Source organism: Cynocephalus volans, chromosome 14 (genome assembly GCF_027409185.1).
Source record: "Cynocephalus volans isolate mCynVol1 chromosome 14, mCynVol1.pri, whole genome shotgun sequence".
Classification (NCBI taxonomy): Eukaryota; Metazoa; Chordata; class Mammalia; order Dermoptera; family Cynocephalidae; genus Cynocephalus; species Cynocephalus volans.
Genome location: NC_084473.1, coordinates 41,005,894 through 41,032,618, shown reverse-complemented (window position 1 = coordinate 41,032,618; position 26,725 = coordinate 41,005,894). Strand labels below are relative to the sequence as shown.

The window sequence follows — 26,725 nt, the reverse complement described above, 5'->3', positions numbered from 1 at the left end:
GGAGGACCAGGGACGCCTGGTGGACCCCTTGGCAGAGGATTATTGTGTTTTGGTCTCACCGCGTCTCGGGAGGCGCGCTCTGCCATCGGACTCTTTCTTCTATTTCTACGGCACTCGGTCTCGTCGCCGTTTCTGGTTTCTTTTTGTCTTAGTTGTGATAGGTCTTTGCGTCGTCGTTCCCCTATTGGAAATTTTCGAGATGGGGCAAGGTGCCCTTACGCCTCTCTCCCTTACTCTAGATCATTGGAAAGATGTCAAAGCCAGGGCTCACAATCTGTCCATGGAGATCAAAAAAGGAAAATGGCAGACTTTCTGTTCGTCTGAGTGGCCCACATTCGGCGTAGGTTGGCCGCCAGAGGGAACCTTTGACCTTTCTGTCATTTTTGCAGTTAAAAAGATTGTTTTTCAGGAGACCGGAGGACACCCGGACCAGGTTGCCTATGTCGTGGTATGGCAAGACCTCGCCCAGAATCCCCCTCCCTGGGTGCCACCCTCCAGCAAAGTCGCTGTTGTTTCGGGATCAGAAAATACTCAAAGGCCACCTACAAGGAAGCCTTCCGCCCCTCCCCAACCCCCCGTCCTCCCGACACCAGATGACCTATTTTCTCTCTCTGAACCCCCACCTTACCCGGCGGCTCCGCTGCCCCCTCTGGCCCCTCAGGGAAACAGATCGGCACCAGGCCGAGCGCCCGGTGATCCTAGCCCTGAGGGACCGGCTGCGGGGACTAGGAGCCGCCAACCTCGCAGTCCGAGAGACGGCTCCGGTCCTGACTCCACCGTAGCTTTGCCCCTCCGAGCCATAGGGCCCCCAGCTGAGCCAAATGGCTTGGTCCCTTTGCAGTATTGGCCTTTTTCCTCAGCAGATCTTTACAATTGGAAGTCTAACCATCCTTCTTTTTCTGAAAAACCAGCAGGTCTCACGGGACTTCTTGAGTCCCTTATGTTCTCTCACCAGCCCACTTGGGACGATTGCCAACAGCTACTCCAGATCCTCTTCACCACTGAAGAGCGAGAAAGGATTCTTCTGGAGGCCCGCAAGAACGTTCTCGGGGATAACGGGGCCCCTACACAACTCGAGAACCTCATTAATGAGGCTTTCCCCCTCAATCGACCTCAATGGGATTACAACACGGCCGAAGGTAGGGAGCGTCTTCTGGTCTACCGCCGGACTCTAGTGGCAGGTCTCAAAGGGGCAGCCCGGCGCCCCACCAATTTGGCCAAGGTAAGAGAGGTCTTGCAGGGACCGGCAGAACCCCCTTCGGTTTTCTTAGAACGCCTAATGGAGGCCTATAGAAGGTACACTCCGTTTGAACCCTCTTCTGAGGGGCAGCAGGCTGCGGTCACAATGGCCTTCATCGGCCAGTCAGCCCCAGACATTAAAAAAAGGTTACAAAGACTAGAGGGGCTCCAAGACCTTTCCTTACAAGACTTAGTAAAGGAGGCAGAAAAGGTGTACCACAAGAGAGAAACAGAAGAAGAAAGACAGGAAAGAGAAAAAAAAGAGACAGAAGAGAGAGAGAGGCGGCGTGATAAACGCCAAGAAAAAAATTTAACTAGGATTTTGGCCGCAGTGGTAGGTGAAAGAGGGTCTAGAGATAGGCAGACAGGGAACCTGAGCAACCGGGCAAAGAAAACACCTAGGGATGGAAGACCCCCTCTAGACAAAGACCAATGCGCGTACTGTAAAGAGAAGGGTCACTGGGCAAGAGAATGTCCCCGGAAAAAGAACATCAGAGAAGCCAAGGTTCTATCCCTAGATGACTAGGGGAGTCGGGGTTCGGACCCCCTCCCCGAACCTAGGGTAACATTGACAGTGGAGGGGACCCCCATCGAGTTTCTGGTCGATACCGGGGCTGAACATTCGGTGCTGACCCAACCCATGGGGAAGGTAGGGTCCAGGCGGACAGTCGTAGTAGGAGCGACCGGCAGCAAAGTCTACCCCTGGACCACTCAGAGACTTTTAAGGGTCGGACATAGGCAAGTGACCCATTCCTTTTTGGTCATACCTGAGTGCCCTGCTCCTCTGTTGGGCCGGGACATCCTGACCAAACTAAAGGCTCAAATCCAGTTTTCCACAGAGGGCCCACAAGTAACATGGGGAGATCACTCTACCATGTGCCTGGTCCTAAACCTAGAAGAAGAATACCGGCTGTATGAAAAGCCGGCCTCTCCCTCCATCGACCCATCCTGGCTCCAACTTTTTCCCACCGTATGGGCAGAAAAGACAGGTATGGGACTGGCCAATAACGTCCCACCAGTAGTAGTAGAGCTGAAATCAGGTGCCTCACCGGTGGCCGTCCGACAGTATCCAATGACTAAAGAAGCCCGGGAAGGCATCAGACCCCACATCCAAAGGTTCTTAGACCTAGGGGTCTTAGTGCCCTGCCAATCGCCCTGGAACACCCCTCTGCTACCAGTAAAAAAGCCAGGGACCAATGACTATCGGCCAGTCCAAGACTTGAGAGAAATTAACAAAAGGGTGCAAGACATTCATCCCACGGTCCCAAATCCATACAGCCTCCTGAGTTCCCTTCCGCCTAGTCACACTTGGTACTCAGTCCTGGATCTCAAGGATGCCTTTTTTTGCCTCAGACTACACCCCAACAGCCAGCCACTGTTCGCGTTCGAGTGGAGAGACCCAGAAAAAGGTAACACAGGTCAGCTGACCTGGACACGGCTGCCACAGGGGTTCAAAAATTCTCCCACTCTCTTCGACGAGGCCCTCCACCGAGATTTAGCTCCTTTTAGGGCTCTCAACCCCCAGGTCATATTACTCCAATATGTGGACGACCTCCTAGTGGCAGCTCCCACATATGAAGGCTGCAAAAGAGGGACACAAAAGCTCTTGCAGGAACTGAGTAAGTTGGGGTACCGGGTATCAGCTAAAAAGGCCCAGTTATGCCAGAAAGAGGTCACCTATTTGGGGTACCTGCTCAAAGGGGGAAAAAGATGGCTGACCCCGGCCCGGAAAGCTACAGTTATGAAGATCCCTACTCCCACAACCCCCAGGCAGGTCCGCGAATTTCTGGGTACTGCCGGATTCTGCAGGCTCTGGATTCCTGGGTTTGCTTCCCTGGCTGCACCCTTGTACCCCCTGACAAGGGAAAACATTCCTTTTACCTGGACTGAGGAGCATCAAAAGGCTTTTGACCACATAAAAAAAGCCTTGCTGTCTGCCCCCGCCTTGGCTCTCCCAGACCTCACCAAATCATTTACTCTGTACGTAGATGAAAGAGCCGGTGTAGCCCGAGGAGTGCTTACTCAGACCCTAGGACCATGGCGACGGCCAGTAGCTTATCTATCAAAAAAACTGGATCCAGTGGCCAGTGGGTGGCCAACCTGCCTAAAAGCGGTTGCTGCAGTGGCACTCCTCCTCAAAGACGCTGATAAGTTAACCTTGGGGCAAAATGTGACTGTGATTGCTTCCCACAGCCTCGAAAGTATCGTGCGGCAGCCCCCCAATCGGTGGATGACCAATGCCAGAATGACTCATTACCAGAGTTTGCTGCTAAACGAAAGAATATCTTTCGCGCCCCCTGCTGTCCTGAACCCAGCTACCCTACTACCAGTCGAGTCAGAATCCACCCCAGTACACCAATGCTCAGAAATCCTTGCTGAAGAAGCTGGGACTCGACGGGACCTGAAGGACCAGCCATTGCCCGGAGTGCCTGCCTGGTATACAGACGGTAGCAGCTTCATTGCGGAAGGTAAGAAGAAAGCAGGGGCCGCCATCGTAGATGGCAAACGGACGGTATGGGCAAGCAGCCTGCCAGAAGGGACATCAGCCCAGAAGGCCGAGCTAATAGCCTTGACGCAGGCATTACGCCTAGCCGAAGGAAAAAACATCAACATCTACACGGACAGCAGGTATGCTTTTGCCACTGCTCAATATATAAACAGAGGGGACTGCTCACTTCTGCTGGAAAAGACATTAAAAATAAACAAGAAATTCTGGCTCTGCTAGAGGCCATTTACCTCCCTAAGCAGGTCGCCATTATCCACTGCCCAGGCCACCAGAGAGGAAATAACCCTGTGGCGGCCGGGAACCGGAGGGCCGACGAGGCTGCAAAACAAGCCGCCCTGTCGGTCAAGGTGCTAACAAAAACTACAAAGCTTCAAGAGCCAATCGAGCCTGCTCAAGCTAGGACCAAGCCAAGAGAGCTCACTCCTGACCAGGGAAAAGAATTCATTCAGCGGTTACATCAGCTAACACACTTAGGACCAGAAAAGCTCCTTCAACTGGCAAGCCGCACCAGCCTCTCCATCCCGAACCTCCGGTCCACTGTTCAAGAAGTCGCCAATCGGTGTCCAGCTTGCGCCATGACTAATGCGGCTACCACCTACCGAGAGACCGGAAAAAGACAACGGGGAGATCGACCCGGCGTATACTGGGAAGTAGACTTTACAGAGGTAAAGCCTGGCCGGTATAGAAACAAGTATCTGCTAGTATTTGTAGATACTTTCTCTGGATGGGTAGAAGCTTTTCCTACCAAAACGGAAACGGCCCTGACTGTATGTAAAAAGATACTAGAAGAAATCCTGCCCCGTTTCGGGATCCCTAAGGTGATCGGGTCAGATAATGGCCCAGCCTTTGTTGCTCAGGTAAGCCAGGGACTAGCCACACAACTGGGGATAAATTGGAAATTACATTGTGCGTATAGGCCCCAGAGCTCAGGTCAAGTAGAGAGAATGAATAGAACCATCAAAGAGACCTTAACTAAATTGGCCTTAGAGACCGGTGGAAAAGACTGGGTGGCCCTCCTTCCCTTAGCGCTGTTCAGAGCCAGGAATACCCCTGGCCAGTTCGGTCTAACTCCCTATGAAATCCTCTACGGGGGACCCCCCCCCATACTTGAGTTGGGAGAAACACTGGGTCCCGATGATAATTTTCTCCCTGTCTTATTTACCCACTTAAAGGCTCTAGAAGTTGTGAAGACCCAGATTTGGGACCAGATCAAAGAGACATATCAGCCCGGTACCATAGCTGTCCCCCACCCGTTCCAGGTCGGAGACCGAGTGCTGGTCAGACGCCATCGACCCAGCAACCTTGAGCCTCGGTGGAAAGGCCCGTATCTGGTATTGCTGACCACCCCGACCGCAGTAAAAGTTGATGGCATCGCTGCCTGGGTCCATGCTTCCCATCTCAAGCCTGCACCACCCCCGGCACCAAACGAGACCTGGGAGCTGGAAAGGACTGATCATCCTCTTAAGCTGCGTATTCGGCGGCGGAAAAATGAGTCCACCGGGTAAGAACCCCCACCGGCCTGTGATCCTCACCTGGAAGGTACTGTCCCAAACTGGAGAAGTTGTCTGGACCAAACAGGCTACCCAGCCGCCTTGGACTTGGTGGCCCGATCTTAAACCTGATGTATGTGCCCTGGCGGCGGGTATTGAGACCTGGGATATCCCGGGATACATAGCATCGGGCTAGGCCCAGATCAGACCCCCTGATTCAGACTACACAAAAGCTTATAATCAGATCACCTGGGGGGTCCCAGGGTGCAGCTATCCCCGAGCTAGAAACAGGCTTGCCGCTTCCCCCTTCTACGTGTGCCCCCGGGATGGCCGGACCCTTTCAGAAGCTAGAAGGTGCGGAGGGCTGGAATCCCTATATTGCAAAGAATGGGGTTGTGAAACCACGGGGACAGTCTACTGGGGACCTAGTTCCTCATGGGACCTCATAACTGTAGAACGTAACGATAGCAGTAAAAACTGTGACAACACCGGCTGGTGTAACCCCCTTAAAATAAAATTCACAGAGAAAGGAAAAAATTCCAGAGATTGGGCACAAGGAAGAACCTGGGGACTAAGGTTCTATTTGACGGGAAACGATCCAGGTGTACTGTTCACCATTCGCCTAGATATCACCAATATGCCAACTGTGGCAGTGGGCCCCGACCCCGTCCTTGCAGAACAGGGACCTCCTAGCAACAAGCTGTACCCAATGACTAGCAGGCAACCCCCCGCGGCACAAAGGAGCACTGCTACACAGAGCCTCCTATCACCAGGCACTCTACCCCCCACCACGGGTGACAGGCTCTTTGGTCTTGTACAGGGGGCCTTCCTAGCTCTAAATGCCACCAACCCGAACGCCACAGAGCATTGCTGGCTCTGTCTGGCCATAAGCCCCCCCTACTATGAAGGAATAGCCTTTTTGGGAGAGGCCAATTATACCAGCGCCGAGAGTTGCCGTTGGGGGACCCAGGGAAAGCTTACTCTCACAGAGGTCACAGGACAAGGGTTATGTATAGGAACAATACCTTCTACCCATCAACATCTTTGCAACCAGACCCTATCCATCAATTCCTCCGGGGACCATCAGTACCTTCTCCCCTCCAACCATAGCTGGTGGGCTTGCAGCACCGGTCTCACCCCTTGCGTTTCCCTCTCAGTTTTTAATCAGTCTAAGGATTTCTGTGTCCAGGTTCAGCTGATTCCTCGCATCTATTACCATCCTGAAGAAACTTTGTTGCAGGCCTATGACAACCCTCATCCCAGGTTTAAGAGAGAACCTCTCACACTTACCCTAGCTGTCCTACTGGGAATTGTGGCAGGTATAGGTACCGGCTCGGCTGCTCTGATTAAAGGACCTATAGACCTCCAGCGGGGCCTAACCGAGCTCCAGACTGCCATGGACACTGACCTCCGGGCCCTCCAGGATTCAGTCAGCAAGTTAGAGGACTCATTGACTTCTCTATCTGAGGTAGTACTCCAAAATAGGCGAGGCCTTGACTTACTGTTTTTAAGAGAGGGAGGCCTCTGCGCGGCCCTCAGAGAGGAGTGCTGTTTTTATGTAGACCATTCAGGTGTGATACGAGACACCATGGCCAAACTCAAACAAAGACTAGATAAAAGACAGTTAGAGCGCCAAAAAGATCAAAACTGGTTTGAAGGTTGGTTCAATAGCTCCCCTTGGTTCACTACCCTACTATCAACCATCGCCGGGCCCCTAGTACTCCTTCTTCTGTTGCTCATTCTGGGGCCCTGTGTCATCAACAGGTTAGTCCAATTCATCAATGATAGAATAAGTACAATTAAAGTCCTGGTTCTTAGACAAAAATATCAGACTATAGATAATGAAAATAACTTTTAACTCCGCTCTAAGATTAGAGCTATCCACAAAAGAAATGGGGGAATGAAGAAAGAACTTTTTAAGCTAGCCGTAGTAACGCCATTTTGCAAGGCACAAAACATTACCCTGGTTAAAAGTCCCTAGCATAGGAAAAGTACAGCCTGAGGTTGAGACCAGATAACGAACAGGATATCTGTGGTTATGCACCTGGGCCCCGGCCCGAGGCAAAGGGCGGATAGTTCCCAGAAATAGACAAGTCAGTTAAAGTTTCAAGAGTGCCCCTCAGCTGTTTCAAGGACTCCCAACAGTTTCCAGGGTGCCCCTCAGCTGTTTCAAGGACTCCCAACAGTTTCCAGGGTGCCCCTCAGCTGTTTCAAGGACTCCCACATAACCGAAGCTCACCCCAGGCCTTATTTGAACTGACCAATTAAACTCGCTTCTCGCTTCTGTACCCGCGCTTATTTGAACTGACCAATTAAACTCGCTTCTCGCTTCTGTACCCGCGCTTTTTGCTATAAAAAGGACCCAGGAGCTTCACTCGGCGCGCCAGTCTTCCAAAAGACTGTGTCGCCCGGGTACCCGTGTGTTCAAATAAACCTCTTGCTGTTTGCATCCGTCTTCGTGGTCTCGCTGTTCCTTGGGAGGGTCTCCCTGAACTGACTGACTACCCACTTTGGGAGTCTTTCATTTAATGAAGAAAGAACTTTTTAAGCTAGCCGTAGTAACGCCATTTTGCAAGGCACAAAACATTACCCTGGTTAAAAGTCCCTAGCATAGGAAAAGTACAGCCTGAGGTTGAGACCAGATAACGAACAGGATATCTGTGGTTATGCACCTGGGCCCCGGCCCGAGGCAAAGGGCGGATAGTTCCCAGAAATAGACAAGTCAGTTAAAGTTTCAAGAGTGCCCCTCAGCTGTTTCAAGGACTCCCAACAGTTTCCAGGGTGCCCCTCAGCTGTTTCAAGGACTCCCAACAGTTTCCAGGGTGCCCCTCAGCTGTTTCAAGGACTCCCACATAACCGAAGCTCACCCCAGGCCTTATTTGAACTGACCAATTAAACTCGCTTCTCGCTTCTGTACCCGCGCTTATTTGAACTGACCAATTAAACTCGCTTCTCGCTTCTGTACCCGCGCTTTTTGCTATAAAAAGGACCCAGGAGCTTCACTCGGCGCGCCAGTCTTCCAAAAGACTGTGTCGCCCGGGTACCCGTGTGTTCAAATAAACCTCTTGCTGTTTGCATCCGTCTTCGTGGTCTCGCTGTTCCTTGGGAGGGTCTCCCTGAACTGACTGACTACCCACTTTGGGAGTCTTTCACTTCTTTGAAACACTTCAGTGACCTTAGACCGTGTCCTGTAAATGCTTATCTTTTGCTACCTCTCCAGCCTGTTTCTTACTACTGTACTCTTCCCATGGAACTTTCTTTCATAGAATTGTAATGTAACAAGGATCCTGTCTATGTTTTCCTCCCTTGAGGTTAGCACAGTGCCTGATAGAAGTAGATATACAATAAATATTTGTTGATGATGAATAAATCAATGGGCCAGCAATGCTTTAAAGGATAGGAACTAAGCTCAGTGCCTGGGATTCCCTAGGTGGCATGTACCTGTACTATAACAGGCCAGAAGGGATTTGTTGTTAAAGGTATATACTAACATGGAGTGCTCCTTTGGAAATCATTAAGTAAATTTACATTTTGTGTATAAATTAAGTTTGTAAATGCATGTTGGAGTGTAAGTGAAAGGCTTGTATGAAAAACAAACTGATACATCATAAACAAACACTGTACCATACACTGAAATACCTTGGGCTGATAATTGATGTAACCTGGAGTTGTGTGTTTTGCATAGAAAATGTTAGGGTTTGTTCTTTACTAAAAATGAATTGTAAGATTGGTGATGGTTCATGCTGCTGAGATACAGATTGATTTACTTATTTTGGTTGATATTAGTCTAAATGCCAAAAAAATATTTTTTGCAGATGTCAAGATCAATGTATTTTAATTTTAGTGTAGTAAATTACATGTAGTTATTTAACATAAACAAATGTGACATAAACAAACTGTGGACTGGAAATCGGGAAACTTGATTTCTAGTTTTGACTATCACAAAAAGTATGACCTTACACAAGTCAGTTTACTTGTTTGAGTAAATCTCTCAGATTGCTTCTGGCTATGATTTTACATATGTTACACTGCATCTTTCCTAATACTGACATCTAGTGGGTACACTTAGACTTTGTATTTTAAAATTAAAAATCTTATTTCAGCTACTTTAAATTAAAGACTCACTAGAATATTGGGCTACAATAAATATTTAGGAGACCAGTATCGCTCTTTACATGGAAGTGAATCACAATAAAACAGTATCACATCAAATTGTCATTGCATCTTTGAGTTTGATTCAAAGACTACAGGTACTCTGCCATGCCTCCAGCTATTAAAAGTTAAATCAGCAATGCAAATTATTATCAGAGCTACACATGTAGAACACAAAAGCAAAGAAAGTAGCTTCCTGCTACTGTGGCTTGCATCAGGTACAAAGGGTAAATACCAAATTTTGATACTTTAGTTTTCCTACTTAAATAGTGCATGAGAATAAAGAACATGCAATCCTATAGCTAATATTTGGATCATGCAAGTACAGTGTATTCTGGATGAGAAATCTTGACTTTTTCTGTCACCTGTTGTGGGTAGAACCTGCAGAGCCAGCAACACTTTGTTCACTGCTGAGTTGCCAGTGCCTAGAATAGAAACAGGTCATGGCAGAAATTCAGCAACATGGGTTGTAGAAATGAATGAATGATTAGGTAAAAAGCTCTTCATTTAGTTTGTTATTAAAGTGTTTTGTTTGTTATTCAGTTTGTTATTAAAGTGTTTTAAGATATCAGTTGGTCTCAAAAAGTGTCTTTGGCCCACAGACACGTCCTTAATTTTGCCTTGTCTTTTTTCCTCAGATTATCTCCATATTTCCTCTTTCTTACACATGTTATCTGCCGTGCATTGTGAATTCCTTGAAAAAAAGCCTTCCCTGAAAGCCATACTATGAATGGATGAGATTCTTAAAATTTTATTCTGATTTTTTCTCTTTTCTCCTTGATCTTTGCATGTTTTTTGTGGGGGAGGGTGGCCAGTGTTATTTCTTCATGGCTGTTGAAATTTGTTTGCTTTTGGCAAAATTCTAGGGAAGAAACATATAAACATAAGATGTTGGTTGAATCATTATGATAGCAATTAAAGTCTCTGTATTTCCATGATACCTAAAATATAAGTATTGATAATATGTGTAAAATAAATACTTGTTCTTTGATTTGTTGATTTCAGATGATTACCAGTTTCTGTTTTTGTTTGGTTTTCTTTTGTTTTGTGTAAAGCTAGGCGACCATGCCAGTTGTTGGGCTCTTCTACCTGCTGGTAATCCTGCACTGACTGGTCTGATTGTCAAACTAAGGCTGGGTCTGGCTTTCACAGACCCCTCAAGCCCATTCATAGACTGGGTCACAGACCCCACACATAGGTCTGTAAGCTAGGTAACCAGCCAAAAGGTCCTTGGAAGCCGCAGGTTGGAAAGTATAGCTCTGTGCGCATGCACGCACACGCTCGCTCTCGCTCTCTCGCTCTCTCTGTCTCTCTCTCTCTCTGTCTCTCTCGCTCTCTCTCTCTCTCTCTCATTAGCTCCACACATACACACAATTTGCTTACAAAGGATGCTGAACCACACCCAACTGGACCCGAGGTGAGGGCCCTGACCAAACTATTCTATTTTCCCAACATTTTTGTTTTTTGTTTTTTTAAATCTGAGCCTGGCTAACTCATTACCTAGCCATTCTTTCATTTCTTCAACTCATGTTATTGAACCTCTGCCATGAACCCATGTTACTGAACCTGTGCCTCTGTTCTAGGCATTGGCAGCTCAGCAGTGAGCAAAGTGTTGCATTCATGGAGTTTGCATGTTCTAATCCAGTGAGTGCATAGGGAATAATAATGAAGTTTAGTGTAATTCTAGGACTGTAAATCATAGTTAAAGTAACTTATTTTGTAGATAGAGAAACAACCTCTTAAGACAAAATTTATTGAAGTTTATTGCAGTTATTTGGCATGATTGAGTACTGTATTTGAGATTCTTAGATAACACTAAGAAAAGCAGTGTAAATAAGATGGCAGCCTTTGTCTTGTAGACAGTTTCATTTGTGTTTTCTGTCGAATCTTCAGCCTAAGTTGCAGTATTTTAAAAGCACACTGAAACATCATGAAGATTCTATATAAATAATTTTTACGTTGTCCACCCTGTGAATCCTTTCTAATACAGCTGATTACCAAGTATTGAAAATTAACAGGATTTTTGAGGGCAAGTACCCCCAAGGGAAATCTGCATGTGATGTGGAACTGGGGTTCCATGTAGTCTCATTTCTCTCCCTCAGAGTCAGCAAGCCGCTTACAGATGATTCTAAATGAGATTCAGCCACGAGATACTAATGATTACTTCAACCAAACCAAAATCTTGAAAGAATGTGATAACTTTGATTTGGAGGACTTGAATGCCAGTGTGTCCAGTATTGATATTTCTGCAGAAGTCAAAGGTAGCATATAAATAAAATTGATATTATAATTAGTGTTTAAGTAACAAGTAAAATGTACAGAATGCCCTTTTTATATAGTAAATCAGAGGCTGCATATCTGTGCAAAAGATTTGTAGAAAGTAAAGTTTTTTTAAAAATTTGATTTTGGGCACAGCTCCTGACCCTAAACTTAAAGGAATTGCCAGGCTAATGGGAAAGACTTATGTGAAAAATAAAATCTAGTGAGTCAAAAGGAAGAGGAGGTCAAAGTTTAGTGTGCACAGAAAATGGGTTGAACAAGCCTCAAGATGCGAGCCAGAACTCTAGTGTTAAGGGATAAGCTTCTGCCACTTGTTTTGTGCTGAACCTACATCTCTTGGAGACAGGTCTGACCCTGTCATTACGCAATGCTCCTAACCTCTGTGAGGTGGACCTTCTTACTTTGCCTCCATAGTGGGAGCACCCTAGATTTTGTCTGTCTGGATATACCCATTCCTCACTCTCCTGTTGTCTGAAGGGGGCTCCTTGCCTAGCTCCAGGATGGAGCACATGAGCAGGCCCAACCCGATCAGCACATCTCATTTTTCTGGGGCCAGTGGCTGCTTCAGGAATGATCAAGTGACCTAAGCTAGACTAATCAGAGAGAAGCTTAGGATTTTGATAGAAAGAAGGCATACTTCACTGTCCTTGAATCTGCGAGGAAAAGAATGGAGCTTCTGAGACCATTTTGTCACCATGTGGGTTGAGTGTGCAGATGCCAGAGGCCACCTTGAGGAGCCAGAGAATGAAGCTTACTGCACAGCAGGCAGAACCAAGAGACAAAGATAAACTATGTGTTAAATAAATAAATAAAAATAAAATTTGGTTTTGGGAATGATTTGGTTTTAGGTATGAATTCTTATCAAAAATGATGTGCCCCAGTACAGCATATAAGGTGCTACAACAAAAAGCGTTTGAGTGCTATATAGCTGGTCTTGACAGCCCAAGTGATGTAAGAGCAGTGATGCATGATGAACCAGCCAGTTGGTTCATTGTTGTCTGCTGTGGGAGTTCTTAAAGTAAAGCAGCCTCTTAAAGGAAATGAAGCTTATTACTTAGTAAAATGTGAGCTGCTTTGTTGTATCAATCATCCCGAATTTGAGTTCTTATAGCTTGTTTTATCATTAGTTGTTACTGAATTTTCTGTAATGCTGTAAAAAGTCATCAGAAGCAATAATTTCTTAGTGATTTATTACATATTCTACATTCTCCACTAGATGGGGATATTGTCTCGCAAAAAATTCTCTCTGTTATTATATTTTTAAAGTGACACAAAATATATAAATACATGCTTATTGTAATAGTTTCAAACAAAAAAGAGGTAAGTATGAATTAAAAGTGAATTAAAGTCCTCCATTTTCTCCCCGATTCCTCTTCTTCCCCCTTTAGTGTATATCCTTTTATACCCACTTGTCCTTTTAGTTTAGTGGGCTTTTTAAAAGCACAAAAGGAATTACACTATAAATATCATTTTAACTTGCCTTTTTAATTTAATAGTTTGTCTTGGATTTTTTTTTTTTTTTTTTTGTCTATACTAAAATACTCCTAAAACTAGAATGAGTGAATAAGTAAGGGTAATTATAGCTCATTGACCAGGGTATTTAAAGATAATTTTAAAAGAGAATTTGTATTTTCCTTTGATTTTAAAAGTTCTGCTCCTTTAGTGATAAAAAATCCTCACCAAAATACATAAGTATATTATAGTCATCCATATAATACTTTATGGATGAGAGAAGTAGAGAGTTTGCTTCATTAATTAGATTTTGAGACAATACTGTGTTTTATTTTTAAATTTATTTTGAAAATAATAAATTTAAAAAATACTTAGGATGATTTCTCCTCGTAGCACATGTTTGACAAATCTTAGCTTTTTTCTCCTGAATAAATATAACATAAGACAAATTGGTTTGTTCAAACAGATTATTCTTGGAGAAATTTGAATAAGCTTGTTCTAAGAAAACTGGGATGTGAATAATCAAGAGTGTCTAGTGTTGCAATTGATTTTTTTTTAAGGTAAAGAAGGAAAAACATGTGATGTAACTGCTCAGATGGTGCTGGTATGTTGTTGGAGAAGTATGAAGGAAGTTGCTTTACTTTTAGGCACGCTGTGCCAGCTTCTACCCATGCAGTCTGTGCCAGAATCTTCTGATGGATTATTAACTGTGGAGCAGGTAAGATAGATGTTTATTCCACCAGGTATAATTTTTGGTCAAAGCATAAATCACAAGCTTTTATTTATAATCCAACTTAGAAAAAAAAAGGTTTTGAATTTTTGTTGAATAAAATTCTACAGATGTCAACTGAAGAAAGTTTATGGTAATTTAGAATATTAGACCTTGCAATACATTTCAAAATTATGGCATTTTTAGAAGCATTTTTATTTTTCTAAGGTATATAAATATCTAGTTTTATCTCACTTTTAACTGCATTATTATTGTTTTAATATTTATTTCTCCATTTAACATTCATAGACTTAAATTTTAGCTGAAATTGTCTATTTAGTAAATTTCCACAAATCTCTTAAATTTTGCAGAGGAAAAAAGTAATATATTGTTTGATTATGGATCTCATGTTTCCCACTACATCAATAATGAAGTTGTAGTCACTTTGGTTTTTTTTGGCTGACTTTTATTTTGAGACCACAAAGTTAGTTCACCATCTGGGACTGTTCAAGTGACTGAGTGCAGTGTTTACAAGAAATTAGCTTACCACAAGCATTTCATTTGGAAATATTTTAGATTTATTGGATTTCTGTTTTTAATTGATTCCCTCTTCCTTTCCATATGGTTTCAACAAATTTATTTCCCACCATTTTCCAGCAAAGATATAAAACATGTACTTTCATTTTTAGCCCTTTTCAAATAAAGATAATTTTTTCCCTAGGGTGTTAAAACATTCAAGAACAAAACAAATATTGTAGTATTCTAATGCTGATTATTTCTGTAATAACCGTGTGAGTAGTTCTATGGCAGTAATGCTAATGTTTTTATTTTCACACTGTGGCTCATGTGCTTGCATCTGGATAACACCTGGGCGTGTGATGTTGCAAGGCCCTGAGATGGAGAAAGGCAAAGGCGAACAGTACACTGCGGGCATCATTATATTCCTTATTCTCTTCCAAATCAAATAGGCGTTAGTGTCCTAGAGTTACTTGCAGTCATTGCTGGTGACTGGCTGTAGTGCTATTGCCAGCGTCTTTGCTGAGGAATCCAGCTATGATTAATGATTACTTCACTGATGTTCACCATCTAAGAATCTAAGAAGTAAACATGTGCTAGAGTTCTTTGACTTCTCAACTTCTCTTTCCAAGGACAAGTTAAAACATTTAGTTTTGGGGTTTGTTGGATAGTGCTTAAAAACCAAATTAAGGGAAACATATTTTACTTTTACTGTAACTGAGAAAGACCTAAAAGCTTCCTATGAAAATCATTTTGCCTTGGCACCTTTTACATAGCACCCAAATCTTAGGAATTTAATTTTATGTGGGATAACCATGTAAAATTGGGAATTAATATAAGACAAAAGAGATGTTCATAAAAAACAAACAAACAAAAAAACCACCCCCAAAAACAACAATAACAAAAAAGGCAGGCTCTTCAAAACCAAAAAATTCTTCCAATGACTGTTTGAACAAAAAATAGAATCCTGACTGATTTTCTGTAAAACATTAGTTTCCATTCTAATGAGGTCTAGTTATTTTTCCATGTGGCTGTTCATGTGGTAACCTCACATACATAGGTGTGAAAAGAAATTAGTGACTGAATGAGCGATCAAAAGTATATGTCATAGCAGTGTTCTAGCATTGAAACCCTTCCCTCTTTGGAAAACTTTATTCTTGGTCTTGCTGACTTTAAAGAAATGCCTCAAGTTTAGGAGCATTTAGTCATTGATAATCCAAAGTCATCAAGAAATCAGTGTTATGTAAATTACTAGAGGGTTCCTGCTTTTAAACACAAAATTTTGTTTAAATTAAAAATACTCCCATGTACTTAAAACTTTTAAGAGTTAAATATATAAATGACAGAGAAGAATATAATTTATATTGGAATGGCTGGGTGTCACCTAAGGTACACCTTTAGTTTCAAGGGCATAATTTCCTTGGCATAGCTATAGATCTGCTGTGCCTAGTGGCAAAACTATAAATTTAAGAGTAAACACCTTAGGTGAATGTGACTGCCACAGACCTGGAGATAAGGCATTGAAGTAACTTGCAGGTAGAACGCTATCCTAGCTGTGGGGGAGAATGGGGAACTTCAATTTCTTTTTCCCCCAAAATAATAACTTTGATCTGCTTTTCTCTCAGTGGATTAAGGAAGCTATTCCATATAGCCTAAAATATTGATATTCAGCCTGATGTTTCTCTCCACTTAGCCTTCACTCTTGAAAAAGAATAATTTTATTATAATTTGAAATTAGATGGCTTGAATGTAGAAGACAGAGAAGATTTCTTTTCTAGCCCAGTTCAAGACCATCCTGATTTTACAGCTTCTTGTTAAAGGGGTGACCACTTATATCCCACAAATATGAGTGTAGTTTAAAACAGGTAGATTACAATTGGGGATTTTTTTGCTGTAAGAAAAGAAATGGTGCTTGTTTATGATGCTGAGTTTTCAATGCTGTATTCACAAACTATTAAGCTGGAAGAATCATAAGGTTAATATTATCCAGTTCCGTTGGACAAGAGGAAACTGAAGCTCCTGTATGTTACCTGCTTTGCCCAAGATCACAAAGCTGGTTTGTGGCAGCTCTGGGACAGGAACCCAATTCTCCTTTCCAGCCTGTTCTCTGACATGGCACAGTGCTGCCTTTGTTCTGAACTGCTCATTTCATTTTTCTTTAAATTTAATTTTCCCTATTTCCAATACCCAAGTAAATTTTTGCAAGCAGCAGGACAGTAAGACAACTTGCTACTGAACTTTTTAGCAAATGATTCATTTCCCTAGACCATTTCTTGTGGAGTAGTGTGCTCTCACCAGCAAAGAGGAAAATGTGTTCATTCAGAGGCATGTCTGACTTTCCTCCTGCACTGTAATCACATAATGAAAGGTTCTTTCATAATGTCCCTGTACAAGAGGCAGAGATAAAACCAGCTTTGAGGCATGTAAGTTGAGACCCTTCAAGAGTGAGCAGTGCACACAACCTTATCTCACAGCTTCCTGACTAGTTGGTTTATGTCTAGGTTTCAAGCTTGATGTTTTGCTGATGTAGAGCTTTTTGCTTGTTACATTTAGTTGGTCCTCTTTTCATGGATATCTGATACCCAGTGCCAACTGATTTTTTTTAAAAACCTTCCTCTACCTGAAATATCAATGTTATGTTTCCCCTAATATTTCTAAAAAGAAACTTCTGGGTAGAGTTTTCATACCTGCTTTCTCCCTTCTGTCACAGAAATCATCTGAATAAGAATAATTTCCAACTAGTAGAAATTAGCTATTTTTAAAACTGCTTTAGATTCTGTTGTATCTTTTATGATGTACAAGGCTAACTGCCTTGATACATTCCCTCAGTGTCTTTTGTTACTGTTTTAGATTTTCTTTAATGGACTACAAATGGGATGTACATTTACTAACATTCATAAGTCTTAAAGAAATTGCCTTTTGTATTTTCTTTCACCAAAGTTTAGTTTTTTTAAAATTGTAAGTATGAATTGATTTGTACTTAATGCAAGTTAACTTTTTTAAGTTTTGAAATGAAGTTGAGCATGTAACCACATCATTTAGTCACCTGTTTATTGACTGCCTTACTATAAGGGTATTGTGGGAACATAAAGAAATATAATACGTGGTTCTCTTTACTATATAGATAAGAGATAAATAAAAAATCTATTTACATTTGTCTTTTGTGGGCTTTTTGCTTCACATGAGCATTTAGATTTCCTAATTAGTCTGTTGGTGAATTACAGATGCCTGGAGACATGGCCTATAGCTGTCCTCCACTGTGGAAATTTACACCCTATAAAACCATAAACCATGTTAATTTTCCTATAGAGGTAGGTTTTATGAAAAGGTAGAAACAGGATGTGCTAAATTTAAAGAGACAAGTGACTAGAATTTCACTAGAAATTTTTAAAAAAATTTTTATACCTTAATTTTTAAAATTTTTACCTTAATTCCCTTTCAAAAATCCTGAGATGCATGTTATTTATTAAAAATATATTTTGTGAAGATATCCAGCTTTTTGTGAACTTTAAATAGGAACTCATTAGCATCACTGAGAACGATGGCATCAGTAAAAAGGCAGTTCAATTGGAGTTTTCAGAGGACTTTTTCATTTTTAAAATTTAAAATTCTGTTTCTGATTTTTGTTATTAATTTTATAAGTTGTTTAAGTCAAATCTGTTCTCTGTAGTCTGATTATCAACTGGGTGGGTGTCAGCATGGCCCTCTGTCCAGTTGCTCATAGACCATACTGCCCTGTGAACTCCTCCTCCCACTCTTTGTAATTGGGCTCATCCCTACCTTGCAGCCCTATCTTTCACAGTTTTCTAGGGTGAAACCTCTAGATCTTTCAGGCAGGTTTGCTAACTCTTGCCTGTGTATGCTGTGTTCATTCATATAAAAAGAACCCAGTCAAGTGTCTGATAGGTAGCAGGTACTTAATAAATGTGTATTCATTCATTTTAGCCTCCTAGCCTCTTCTCATGTTAATTACCCTCTTCCATTTTGATCCACCCAAGTATATCCTGTTCAAGGTCTGGACACAAAGCCTTTTCTCATTATTCCAGTGCAGAAGGATCTTTTATTTCTTGGGACTGTTATGCTTCTAATGGGTACCATCCAACATATTGGTTTTCTTTGCCAACCTGAACTGAAAGCCTACTGAGGACAGACATCTTGTTTCAATCTTCTCTACCTACCCATCACTAAGCTGCTAAGCATTTGGAAAGGTGCTAAAGAAATACTTCTTTTCTGATTAACAGGAATTTTATGCTCTTCTCAAAGAGAAACTTCATAAGAAGCCTGGGTATTACCTATGTGGGTTTGTTGGGAGATTTTTTAAGTGTAAAATGAAATGAGGAAAAACTGTCTATATCTCACTTTTGGCCGCAGAACATCATTCTGATTTCTGAGGCTAGGAGTACGTAGGGTTGAGGTCCACCCTTAAGATCACCCACTGCTTACATTTGAGGTCTTTGATTTTATTATATGCTTTTTGGTTTAGGCCCCTTTGAAGGGAGTTAGGATAAAGGAAGCAATGAAGATCTGAGCTTTGCCTAAGGAGTAGATTGTGAACTGTTGCAGGTCCAGAGAAGTACTTTGCCAGTAACATTTATGTTTTCCTAAAGTATTTTTTAATAGCTGTAACATTTTGGGGAAAAAAAATTAAGGAAGTTAGGAGACTCCATCTCTGTGACCTCTGTTTTTATTTTCTGTGATTTGAAACACCTTCTCAGAAATCTTCTTTTATTTCTCTGATAATAGAAATGATGGTCATAACAATTGTCTAACTGGTGTTTTTCAGGTCCTCATTTTGTAGGATTATTGAGCTTCAGATCTATTTTGGGGGTTGAATTCAGATTTGAGCCTTGTTAATTCTGTTCAAATAGATACTCTGAAATTACCATATTGAAGATAAAATAAGGCTTACCCTGACTGTTGCTTTGACAACTAGTAGTATTATGACTTTAAAAAATATTAAAGTGAGAAGTATTATCAGACTTTTACAGGAAAACTTGAGCTGAAGAACATGACATGTCACTTTTTGGGATATTGAAGTGTTAGAATAAAAAAAATCCATTTTATACTGCTTTTCTGCTTTTTTGTTAGTCTTGTATCTGATTCTTATTTCTCTAACTGTATCACTTGTTATATCTTTATAATCAGATATACTTTGAGTGTAGATTATGTCTTTATTTTTCCTGTATTTAGAACCCTAGACAGAACTCATATTGAACTGAATGGGATTATAGGTTATGGGCTGATTTAATACAACAACCTACAAGGTGTAAGTAATATTATTCACAGTTTATAGATGAGGAGACTGAGACATTTGCCCATGGTCACATGTTTAACTACTCATACTGTTTATTATCTCTAATGTATGCAGTATACTAATATAGTCACTGTGTTGAGGTAGAAGATGCTTCTAGGTAAGCATATCTGAGATATCTTGAGGCAGCTTGCTTTTTTACCTTTCTGAAATCAACTGGGGAGGCCTGGATCGAGAGAAAGGTGATTATAGCTTTGTTCCTAAGTTTTGTACAAAACCTAGATTTTCTAAAGCCGATAACCACCAAATCTAATGATCTAGAAGCCCAGTCAGCTTGACCAATTTAACAGTCAATTCTGTTAAAAAACCTTAACAACCAATTCTAAGTTTTTTTTTTTCTTTAAAATTGTCATATTTTTTATTCGTCTAATTTTGTGTGGAGAAAGACAACATGTGGAAAAGCAATTGTGTGGAATTCTGGTTAATTCCATAGTTCTGACTCAATGTGAAGCCTATTAGTTTTTCAGGAGGCCATTTGTGCTTAATCTTGTATTGCTGTTAACATTTTTTTATGTGTCTAAAAGGTAATTAATGGGTATTGAGTTTCTGTTTGGTAAGATGAAAAAATTCTGTAGATGCATGTTGATGATGGTTGTAGATACACTTGATACCTGTCAACTGTACACTTAAAAATGGTCCCAATGGTACATTTTATTTTGTGTACATTTTACCATAATAAAAAATGGGAAAAAAAATTTTAAAAAGGCAATTTTCTCATCTAGACCTATGTGTATGAGTTTTGTCACTTGTGTGATTTGCTATTGGGGTGGATAGGCGCTAACAGAGTGCACAGTGAGGTGTGAAGCTGGCATAGGGAGGCAGTCCTAGTATAGCAGTTAAAGATGGCCAGCTCTGGAGCCAGTCTGCCTGGGTTCACGTCCTGGCTCCACCACTTGCTGTGTGACCTTGGGTAAGTTACTTAACCTTTCCTCGGTTTCCTCATTGTGAAGTAGAGATAAGAGTAGTACTTATTTTATGGAATTATTGTTAAGGACTAAATGAAATACTATAAAAATGCCTAAAACACTACCTGTCACATGGTAAGTGCTAAATGGGTGGACATGTAGACCTGGGTTCTAAATGATGTTATGGATGTAAATACATCTGTAAATAAAAGCATAAAGTGAACATTTGTTTTTGATTTTTTTTTTTAAGGTAAAAGAAATAGGAGATTACTTTAAACAACATCTTTTACAGTCCAGACACAGAGGAGCATTTGAACTGGCTTATACTGGTTTTGTGAAACTCACTGAAATACTGAACAGGTAAAACAAGTATCCTTTTGTGTACACTTTTAAAAGACTAAATGTACAAACCATGCGCTTGGAGCAGAATGTAGTTATGTCTTTTGATGTTTAAAAGAATAAGACTTGGTTGGCTACAAAACTCTTGGAAGAAATTGTCTTAGGTTTCATTGTATGATTTACTGCAGATGATTGAGTGAAATGTCCAAACCAAGTTGCTCCCTCATTGAAAGGTGATTTGAAGCAAACTCAAAGATTTTTACTAAAAATAGCTTTGATATTACTGTTTCTTTTCATTGAATGAAATGAATGTTTTTTGTGTTTGAAAATTACTTGGCATTTGGAATAAAATAAGCCTTGCAGTATTTTGAATTTGTATGTATTACAGTCGGAGAAACACTTAAGGATTTTGTCTTTCTCTTTGTAATTTCATCTTTTAGAAAATTTTAAAATAATAGTAAGTAGACCAAAAAATATAAAAGAGATTTTTTCTTACCTGGAAAAATAGATTTCATATACTTAACCTAATGTATTTTTTGACATTATAGTTGCTGATAATTTTATTCATTCATATAATACATTTTCTCCAAAGAGCTGGTGAGGAAATCTTAAATTACTTAATGACTAAGTGTTCATGGCAAGTGTTCTCTAAATAAAAGGTACTATTTTCCAGGAAAACATTTCCCTTGCCTGGAAACTTTTTGAAATGAAGCAGAGTTCTGCCAGCCTTGTAGCCTCAGCAAACACTTTATTTTGGGCTGTTAAGACTTCTACTCCTTGAACATTTTTGAAACCTTTTTTTCACACTCCTGGTAAAAACATTTATAAAACATTTTGGCAGTTATGGGCTGCACAGAATGTCTTTAAATGATAATTTTAAAATGTCCCTGACGTTAAACTGCTGATCTTGAAAATACTTTATCTTTTCAACTCTTTGTTTCCAGTGTAGACTTATGAATATTTTTTTTTCATACAATGCAACACACTCTACTCCCTGCAAAGCGACTAACAAATATATATTGAATATTAGCTGTATGCTTAGTGTGGTGCTTGGTTTGGAGGATATAATGCTTCTTTTTGTGACATGGTTCCTACTATTAGAGAGCTTATGGTTTAGTTTGGGAAATAAGTGGGATGAAATTCAAAATATTTAACAAAAGATATGTTATGGGCACTGACTGGTTAGAACAGACCCTGGCTGGAAGCATCAAGCATCTCTGTATATATGGATGTGTGTTGGCTGAATACCAGCGTGGAAAGTACTACCAATATATTTGAGCAAGATAAAACTGCCAAATTTTGGTTGAAATTTACAAATATTGTAGGAACAGCAGAGAGAGAGAGCAACAGGCACAGGCTGGTAGGGCTTCGTGGAGGAGGTGCTCCATGGCTAATGCATGAGTAAGGTTTAAATAGAAAGGAGGAGAAAGAAGGAAACGTGAGTACATGTTCAGAGGCTAGAATCAGCATGGCTTATTGTTAGGTGAGTAAATAAGCCAGTCTTCCTGTAGTGGTGGTGGTGGTGGTAGTGGGGTTAGTAGGAAATACCAAACAAATAGATAGATTGAGGCCAGTTATGGAGTACCTTGAAAGTAAATTTGCTGTGGGGGGACAAAAAGAGACATCAATCATTTTTTATCTGAAATAGATCATAGGAGGCATCATAGAATAAAGGAATAGAAGTAATCATTGACTACTCAAACTCTTAGTTCTATGTATATTCATTCCTTTCATTGGTAGTGAGATTGTACAAAAATTAACCCCCTTAGCCTCTGATCTTTTCATCTCTGAATTAAGGAAAAGAATATGTCCCTATTGACAGATTTCTCTGGCTTTTGTTGTATGGATCAAATAAAGTAGATATTTATGAAGACGCTTTTGCGTTATAGAATTTCCTATAAATATAAAACATGGGATTGTTGTTGGTTGTGGGGTTGGTTTGTAAAAGCAATTTTTCAGTTGTAAATGTTAAGTTGGATAGATTGTAATAATAGATTATAGTGAGGAGACCCTGGAATCAATTATAACAATCTAGATCTTGGTGATGAGGTCTTCCTTTATGATGATGGTTCTGGAAATGGAGACAAAGATGTGGTGTTTCAGTTAACATTTGGCCCATGTAGTAACAATTCCACACATGACACATTGAATTCTTAGAATGGAAGCTGTGGACATATTTGATTACAGTTCATGATTTTATTTGTCAAGAATTAGGGCAGGGCTCTGCTGGACGATTCCTCTCCTCAGGGTATTTACTCAGTTTGATTGGTGGCATTCAGCTGGCAGACGAACTGATCAGGAGGGATCCAACACAGTTTCATTCACATTAATAGAACCTTGGTGGGGTTAGCTAGAAGACTAGACCTAGTTGGGACTACATGTGGCCTCTCAGCGTGGCATTCTTGGGGTAGTTGGAATTCTTATATGGCAGCAGGCATTCCCAAGACGAAGTATTCCAATAGATCCCAGCAGAAGCTGTATGTTTTTTTCTGACTTAGCCTTGGAAGACTCAGCATTGCTTCAGTCATGTTCTTTTGGTTATAAGCGAATCTTTAGACCAGCCTGGATTCAATCCACCTTTTGATGGCAAAGTGGCAAGATCATATTATAGAAGTATATGTGGATGGGAGCTATTATGGTGGCTGTCTTTGAAAAACGCAGTCTGCCGCATGAGCCAACTGAATGTGAGTGATAGAGGTCACTAGGGAGTTCTTAGTTGCTCCTGTGGTTTTAAGTCTTCGTGACTAGAAAAATGGGATTGATGTTAACAAAGCCAAGGAAACTGAAAGAGGTGATTGGTTTTATAAAGATGAATAAATTTGTTTTGCATGTGTTTAGTGTGGGATAGTGATGACATATCCTGGTGGAAATATTTAAGTTAGCACTTTGAGATGGGAGATTAGTTTGGGTGATATAACAGAAACAGAGATGTAGATTTGTGGGTTGTCAGCATAAACATCATAGTAGGACTACGGTCTTTAAGGGAGAGCATAAAAAGAGAAAAGAGTAGAGGACCAAGGACAGAGGCTTTTGAACAACTGTGTTTGAATGGTAAAGTTCAAGACATTCCAAAGCAGAATGAGGAGACTAGGGAGGACCCAGTGCCTGGTATCTCAGCCACTCCTAATCTCCTTTAAAGATCTCCTAATGGCTGTCATTGGCTTTTAACCAACCTGTTATAAGTTCTCAACTGTTGCTTCCAAACCAAGTGGGTCTTGATTCCTTTGGAGACATTTCAAATCTGCTGAACAGACTGTTTTACAGAGAACAATCTTTACAATGTGTGTGGCTTCCTTTTGTTTGTTTTTTATTTTTAAAAGAAAATTTGTTTCTTTTGGACTCTTTTTGAAAGCTTTTTATGAGGTTTTAAGTTATGAAAAAATTGTTTAGGCATACAACATTTAAAAAGTTTGCAAAAAGAAATCTGGGCGTTCATGAAAATCCACAGAAACAGAGGCCAACTGCTGGCCACCTATTGGACTACAGCTGTTCTAAGGAAGGAAGCTCTTAAAGAGATTAATGGATAAATAACTGAAGAGTTAAACATGAGCCACATTGTTTGAATGGGTTTTTAACAGGATTATTCAAAATGTCTTCAAATGTAAACTGACTTTACCATTAAACAATCATCTAAGAATAAATAAGAATGGGAGACATTATTCTTTTTTCTGGGAATCTTTTGAAAGCAACGCTTGCACAGGCATACACATATACAAACAATATGTTGAGTTAATTTTCTGTAATCTGATTTTCTTATACAGTGCTTTCTATTTGGAATTTGATGAAATATTCATATTCTCTTTAAAAAACATGTAATTAATTACCTGCCTAAGTATTTGATTGGAGCAGCTAATAAGTACATTAAAGTCCTAACTCTAAATTCAAGTTTGTGATGAAATTCATTATTTGCTTGCTTACTGTCTATGACCTTAGTATTTGAAGTCATTCTTTCAATTAAAATGAACAGATTCTAAGTTAGGGTGTTAAGTTGGGGAATCTTTCACTTGTCCAACCATAAATTAAAAGCTTAGCTATAATGGGATGAAATTGTTGACTATAATTCTAAATATAGAAGCGAGGCTCATTAGTATTTGATGTTGTCTTACTCTTCATATATTTGTTCTGATTATCGAAATGTAGTTTAACCTACAAATATGAGTATTTATTGCAATAATTACAATCATTTTCACATTATTGGCCTGAAAAAGTAAACTGTTAACATTTAGCAGTTTTTGTTATAAAATGCTAGTGTTGACTCATGGACATCAACAATTATGGTGGACAGGAGTAATTTAAATATGTAAACTTTCATTAGTTAATTATAGCTACTGCAATTCAATTTCAACAGAAAACCTCTTATGAACAATTGAAATATAACAGTGAAAAAATAATTTCCTCTACTTTTCTGGAGAATAAAAGACCAAGTCTCTAAAGAATATTCAGTTGAATGGGAAATAAATGTAGAATGTACTAGTTGAGATTTGTGGAAGAAGTGATTCAACTCTGAATGAAACAATATACAGTCTTTCTAAACTTTTGTTTACATTTCATTTGGCAAATGTGTCTAAATAAGACACTTATTTCTCACTGAGTGTTCTGTGAACTTTATTTGAAATATTTATAAATAAATAAAGAGTAGTGATGAGCCTTCCTGGGGAGCATATTAATTCTTTATAGAGAGAAACATTCTTTCAATTTTCTATTTCAGTAGTGGATTAAAAATATTTGGGGAAAACCAGAAAGTCCTAATGTTTAAATTCTAAGGCTTTGTGTCTTTGGTTTGTGGTTTGTTAGTGACCCCTGAATTTATATTTTTATTTTTAAGCCTACTTCTGTAGTTGAATCAGAAATTACCTTCTTTCTGGAAATTCGAACACTTGTTTCTAAAATCCTCACGTTAGTACTTTGTCATTTAAACACAATAGCAGAGCAACCTTGTTCCTAGTGAATAACCTCTATCCCAGCTTTTTTAGTAAAGTTTTAGAGTTTTTTAATATTATTTTTTTTCTCCTCGATCTTAGGGAATGGTTAACTAACTGTCTAATAGATCCTTTCAAAAACTTCTTTTAATTTACCATATCTTGCCATTCTCCCCATGGCCCTCTGATTGGTTATTCAATTTCAGTTTTTGTTGTTTTTTTTTTGTCTTTTTGTGACCGGTAAGGGGACCGCAACCCTTGGCTTGGTGTCGCCCGCACCGCGCTCAGCCAATGAGTGCACTGGCCATTCCTATATAGGATCCGAACCTGCGGCAGGAGCACCACTGTGCTCCCAAGCGCTGCACTCTCCCGAGTGCGCCACAGGGCCGGCCCTTCAATTTCAGTTTGGTCATTGTTCTTATTGCCTTTGCCTGCATTGGAGGCTTCAAAATATGTTTTAGCCTGCTGTAAACTTCAGCAATATTTGATGGTGGTGAGGAAGGTTAAGATGGCTTCTGTTGACATATAGCTTTGTCACTGGATTTCATTTGGACGAATCATTTTTCAGACTTAAAATTTCTCCATGCTTCAGGGTTATGTTCCCTTTTTAAAATGTGCATGCACATGCACATAGCTTTCCTGCACACATCTGTCAGTGTTTAATTTAATTGAAATAATAAACGTGAACCTTGAAATAATAAACATAATACTTGACCAAAGAATGAATGGAGTGGAGAATTTAGCTTATGAAGTAATTGGAGATCGGAAAAATCTTTAAGTTAGGGAAAATAACCATACTGAAAGAGTTTGAGGAAATGAAGGTAACATTTCTCAATTAACGATAGTAATATAACAAATAGGAACTCAACAAAAAATAGCTCTGTGTTAGCATACATAGGTGGATGGA

General features: G+C 40.5%; 1 protein-coding gene across 5 annotated transcripts in view; it reads left to right on the top strand.

Moving 5' to 3' along the window:
- Nucleotides 1-26,725, top strand: part of THADA (THADA armadillo repeat containing) — a 340,163-nt gene that overhangs the window by 47,515 nt on the left and 265,923 nt on the right. For all 5 annotated transcript variants that reach the window (XM_063078394.1, XM_063078393.1, XM_063078395.1 and 2 more), the window contains 3 exons: nt 11,490-11,648; nt 13,680-13,837; nt 20,811-20,920. In XM_063078394.1, coding sequence (XP_062934464.1) covers nt 11,490-11,648; nt 13,680-13,837; nt 20,811-20,920 — 427 coding nt within the window. The remainder of the gene's footprint in view (nt 1-11,489; nt 11,649-13,679; nt 13,838-20,810; nt 20,921-26,725) is intronic.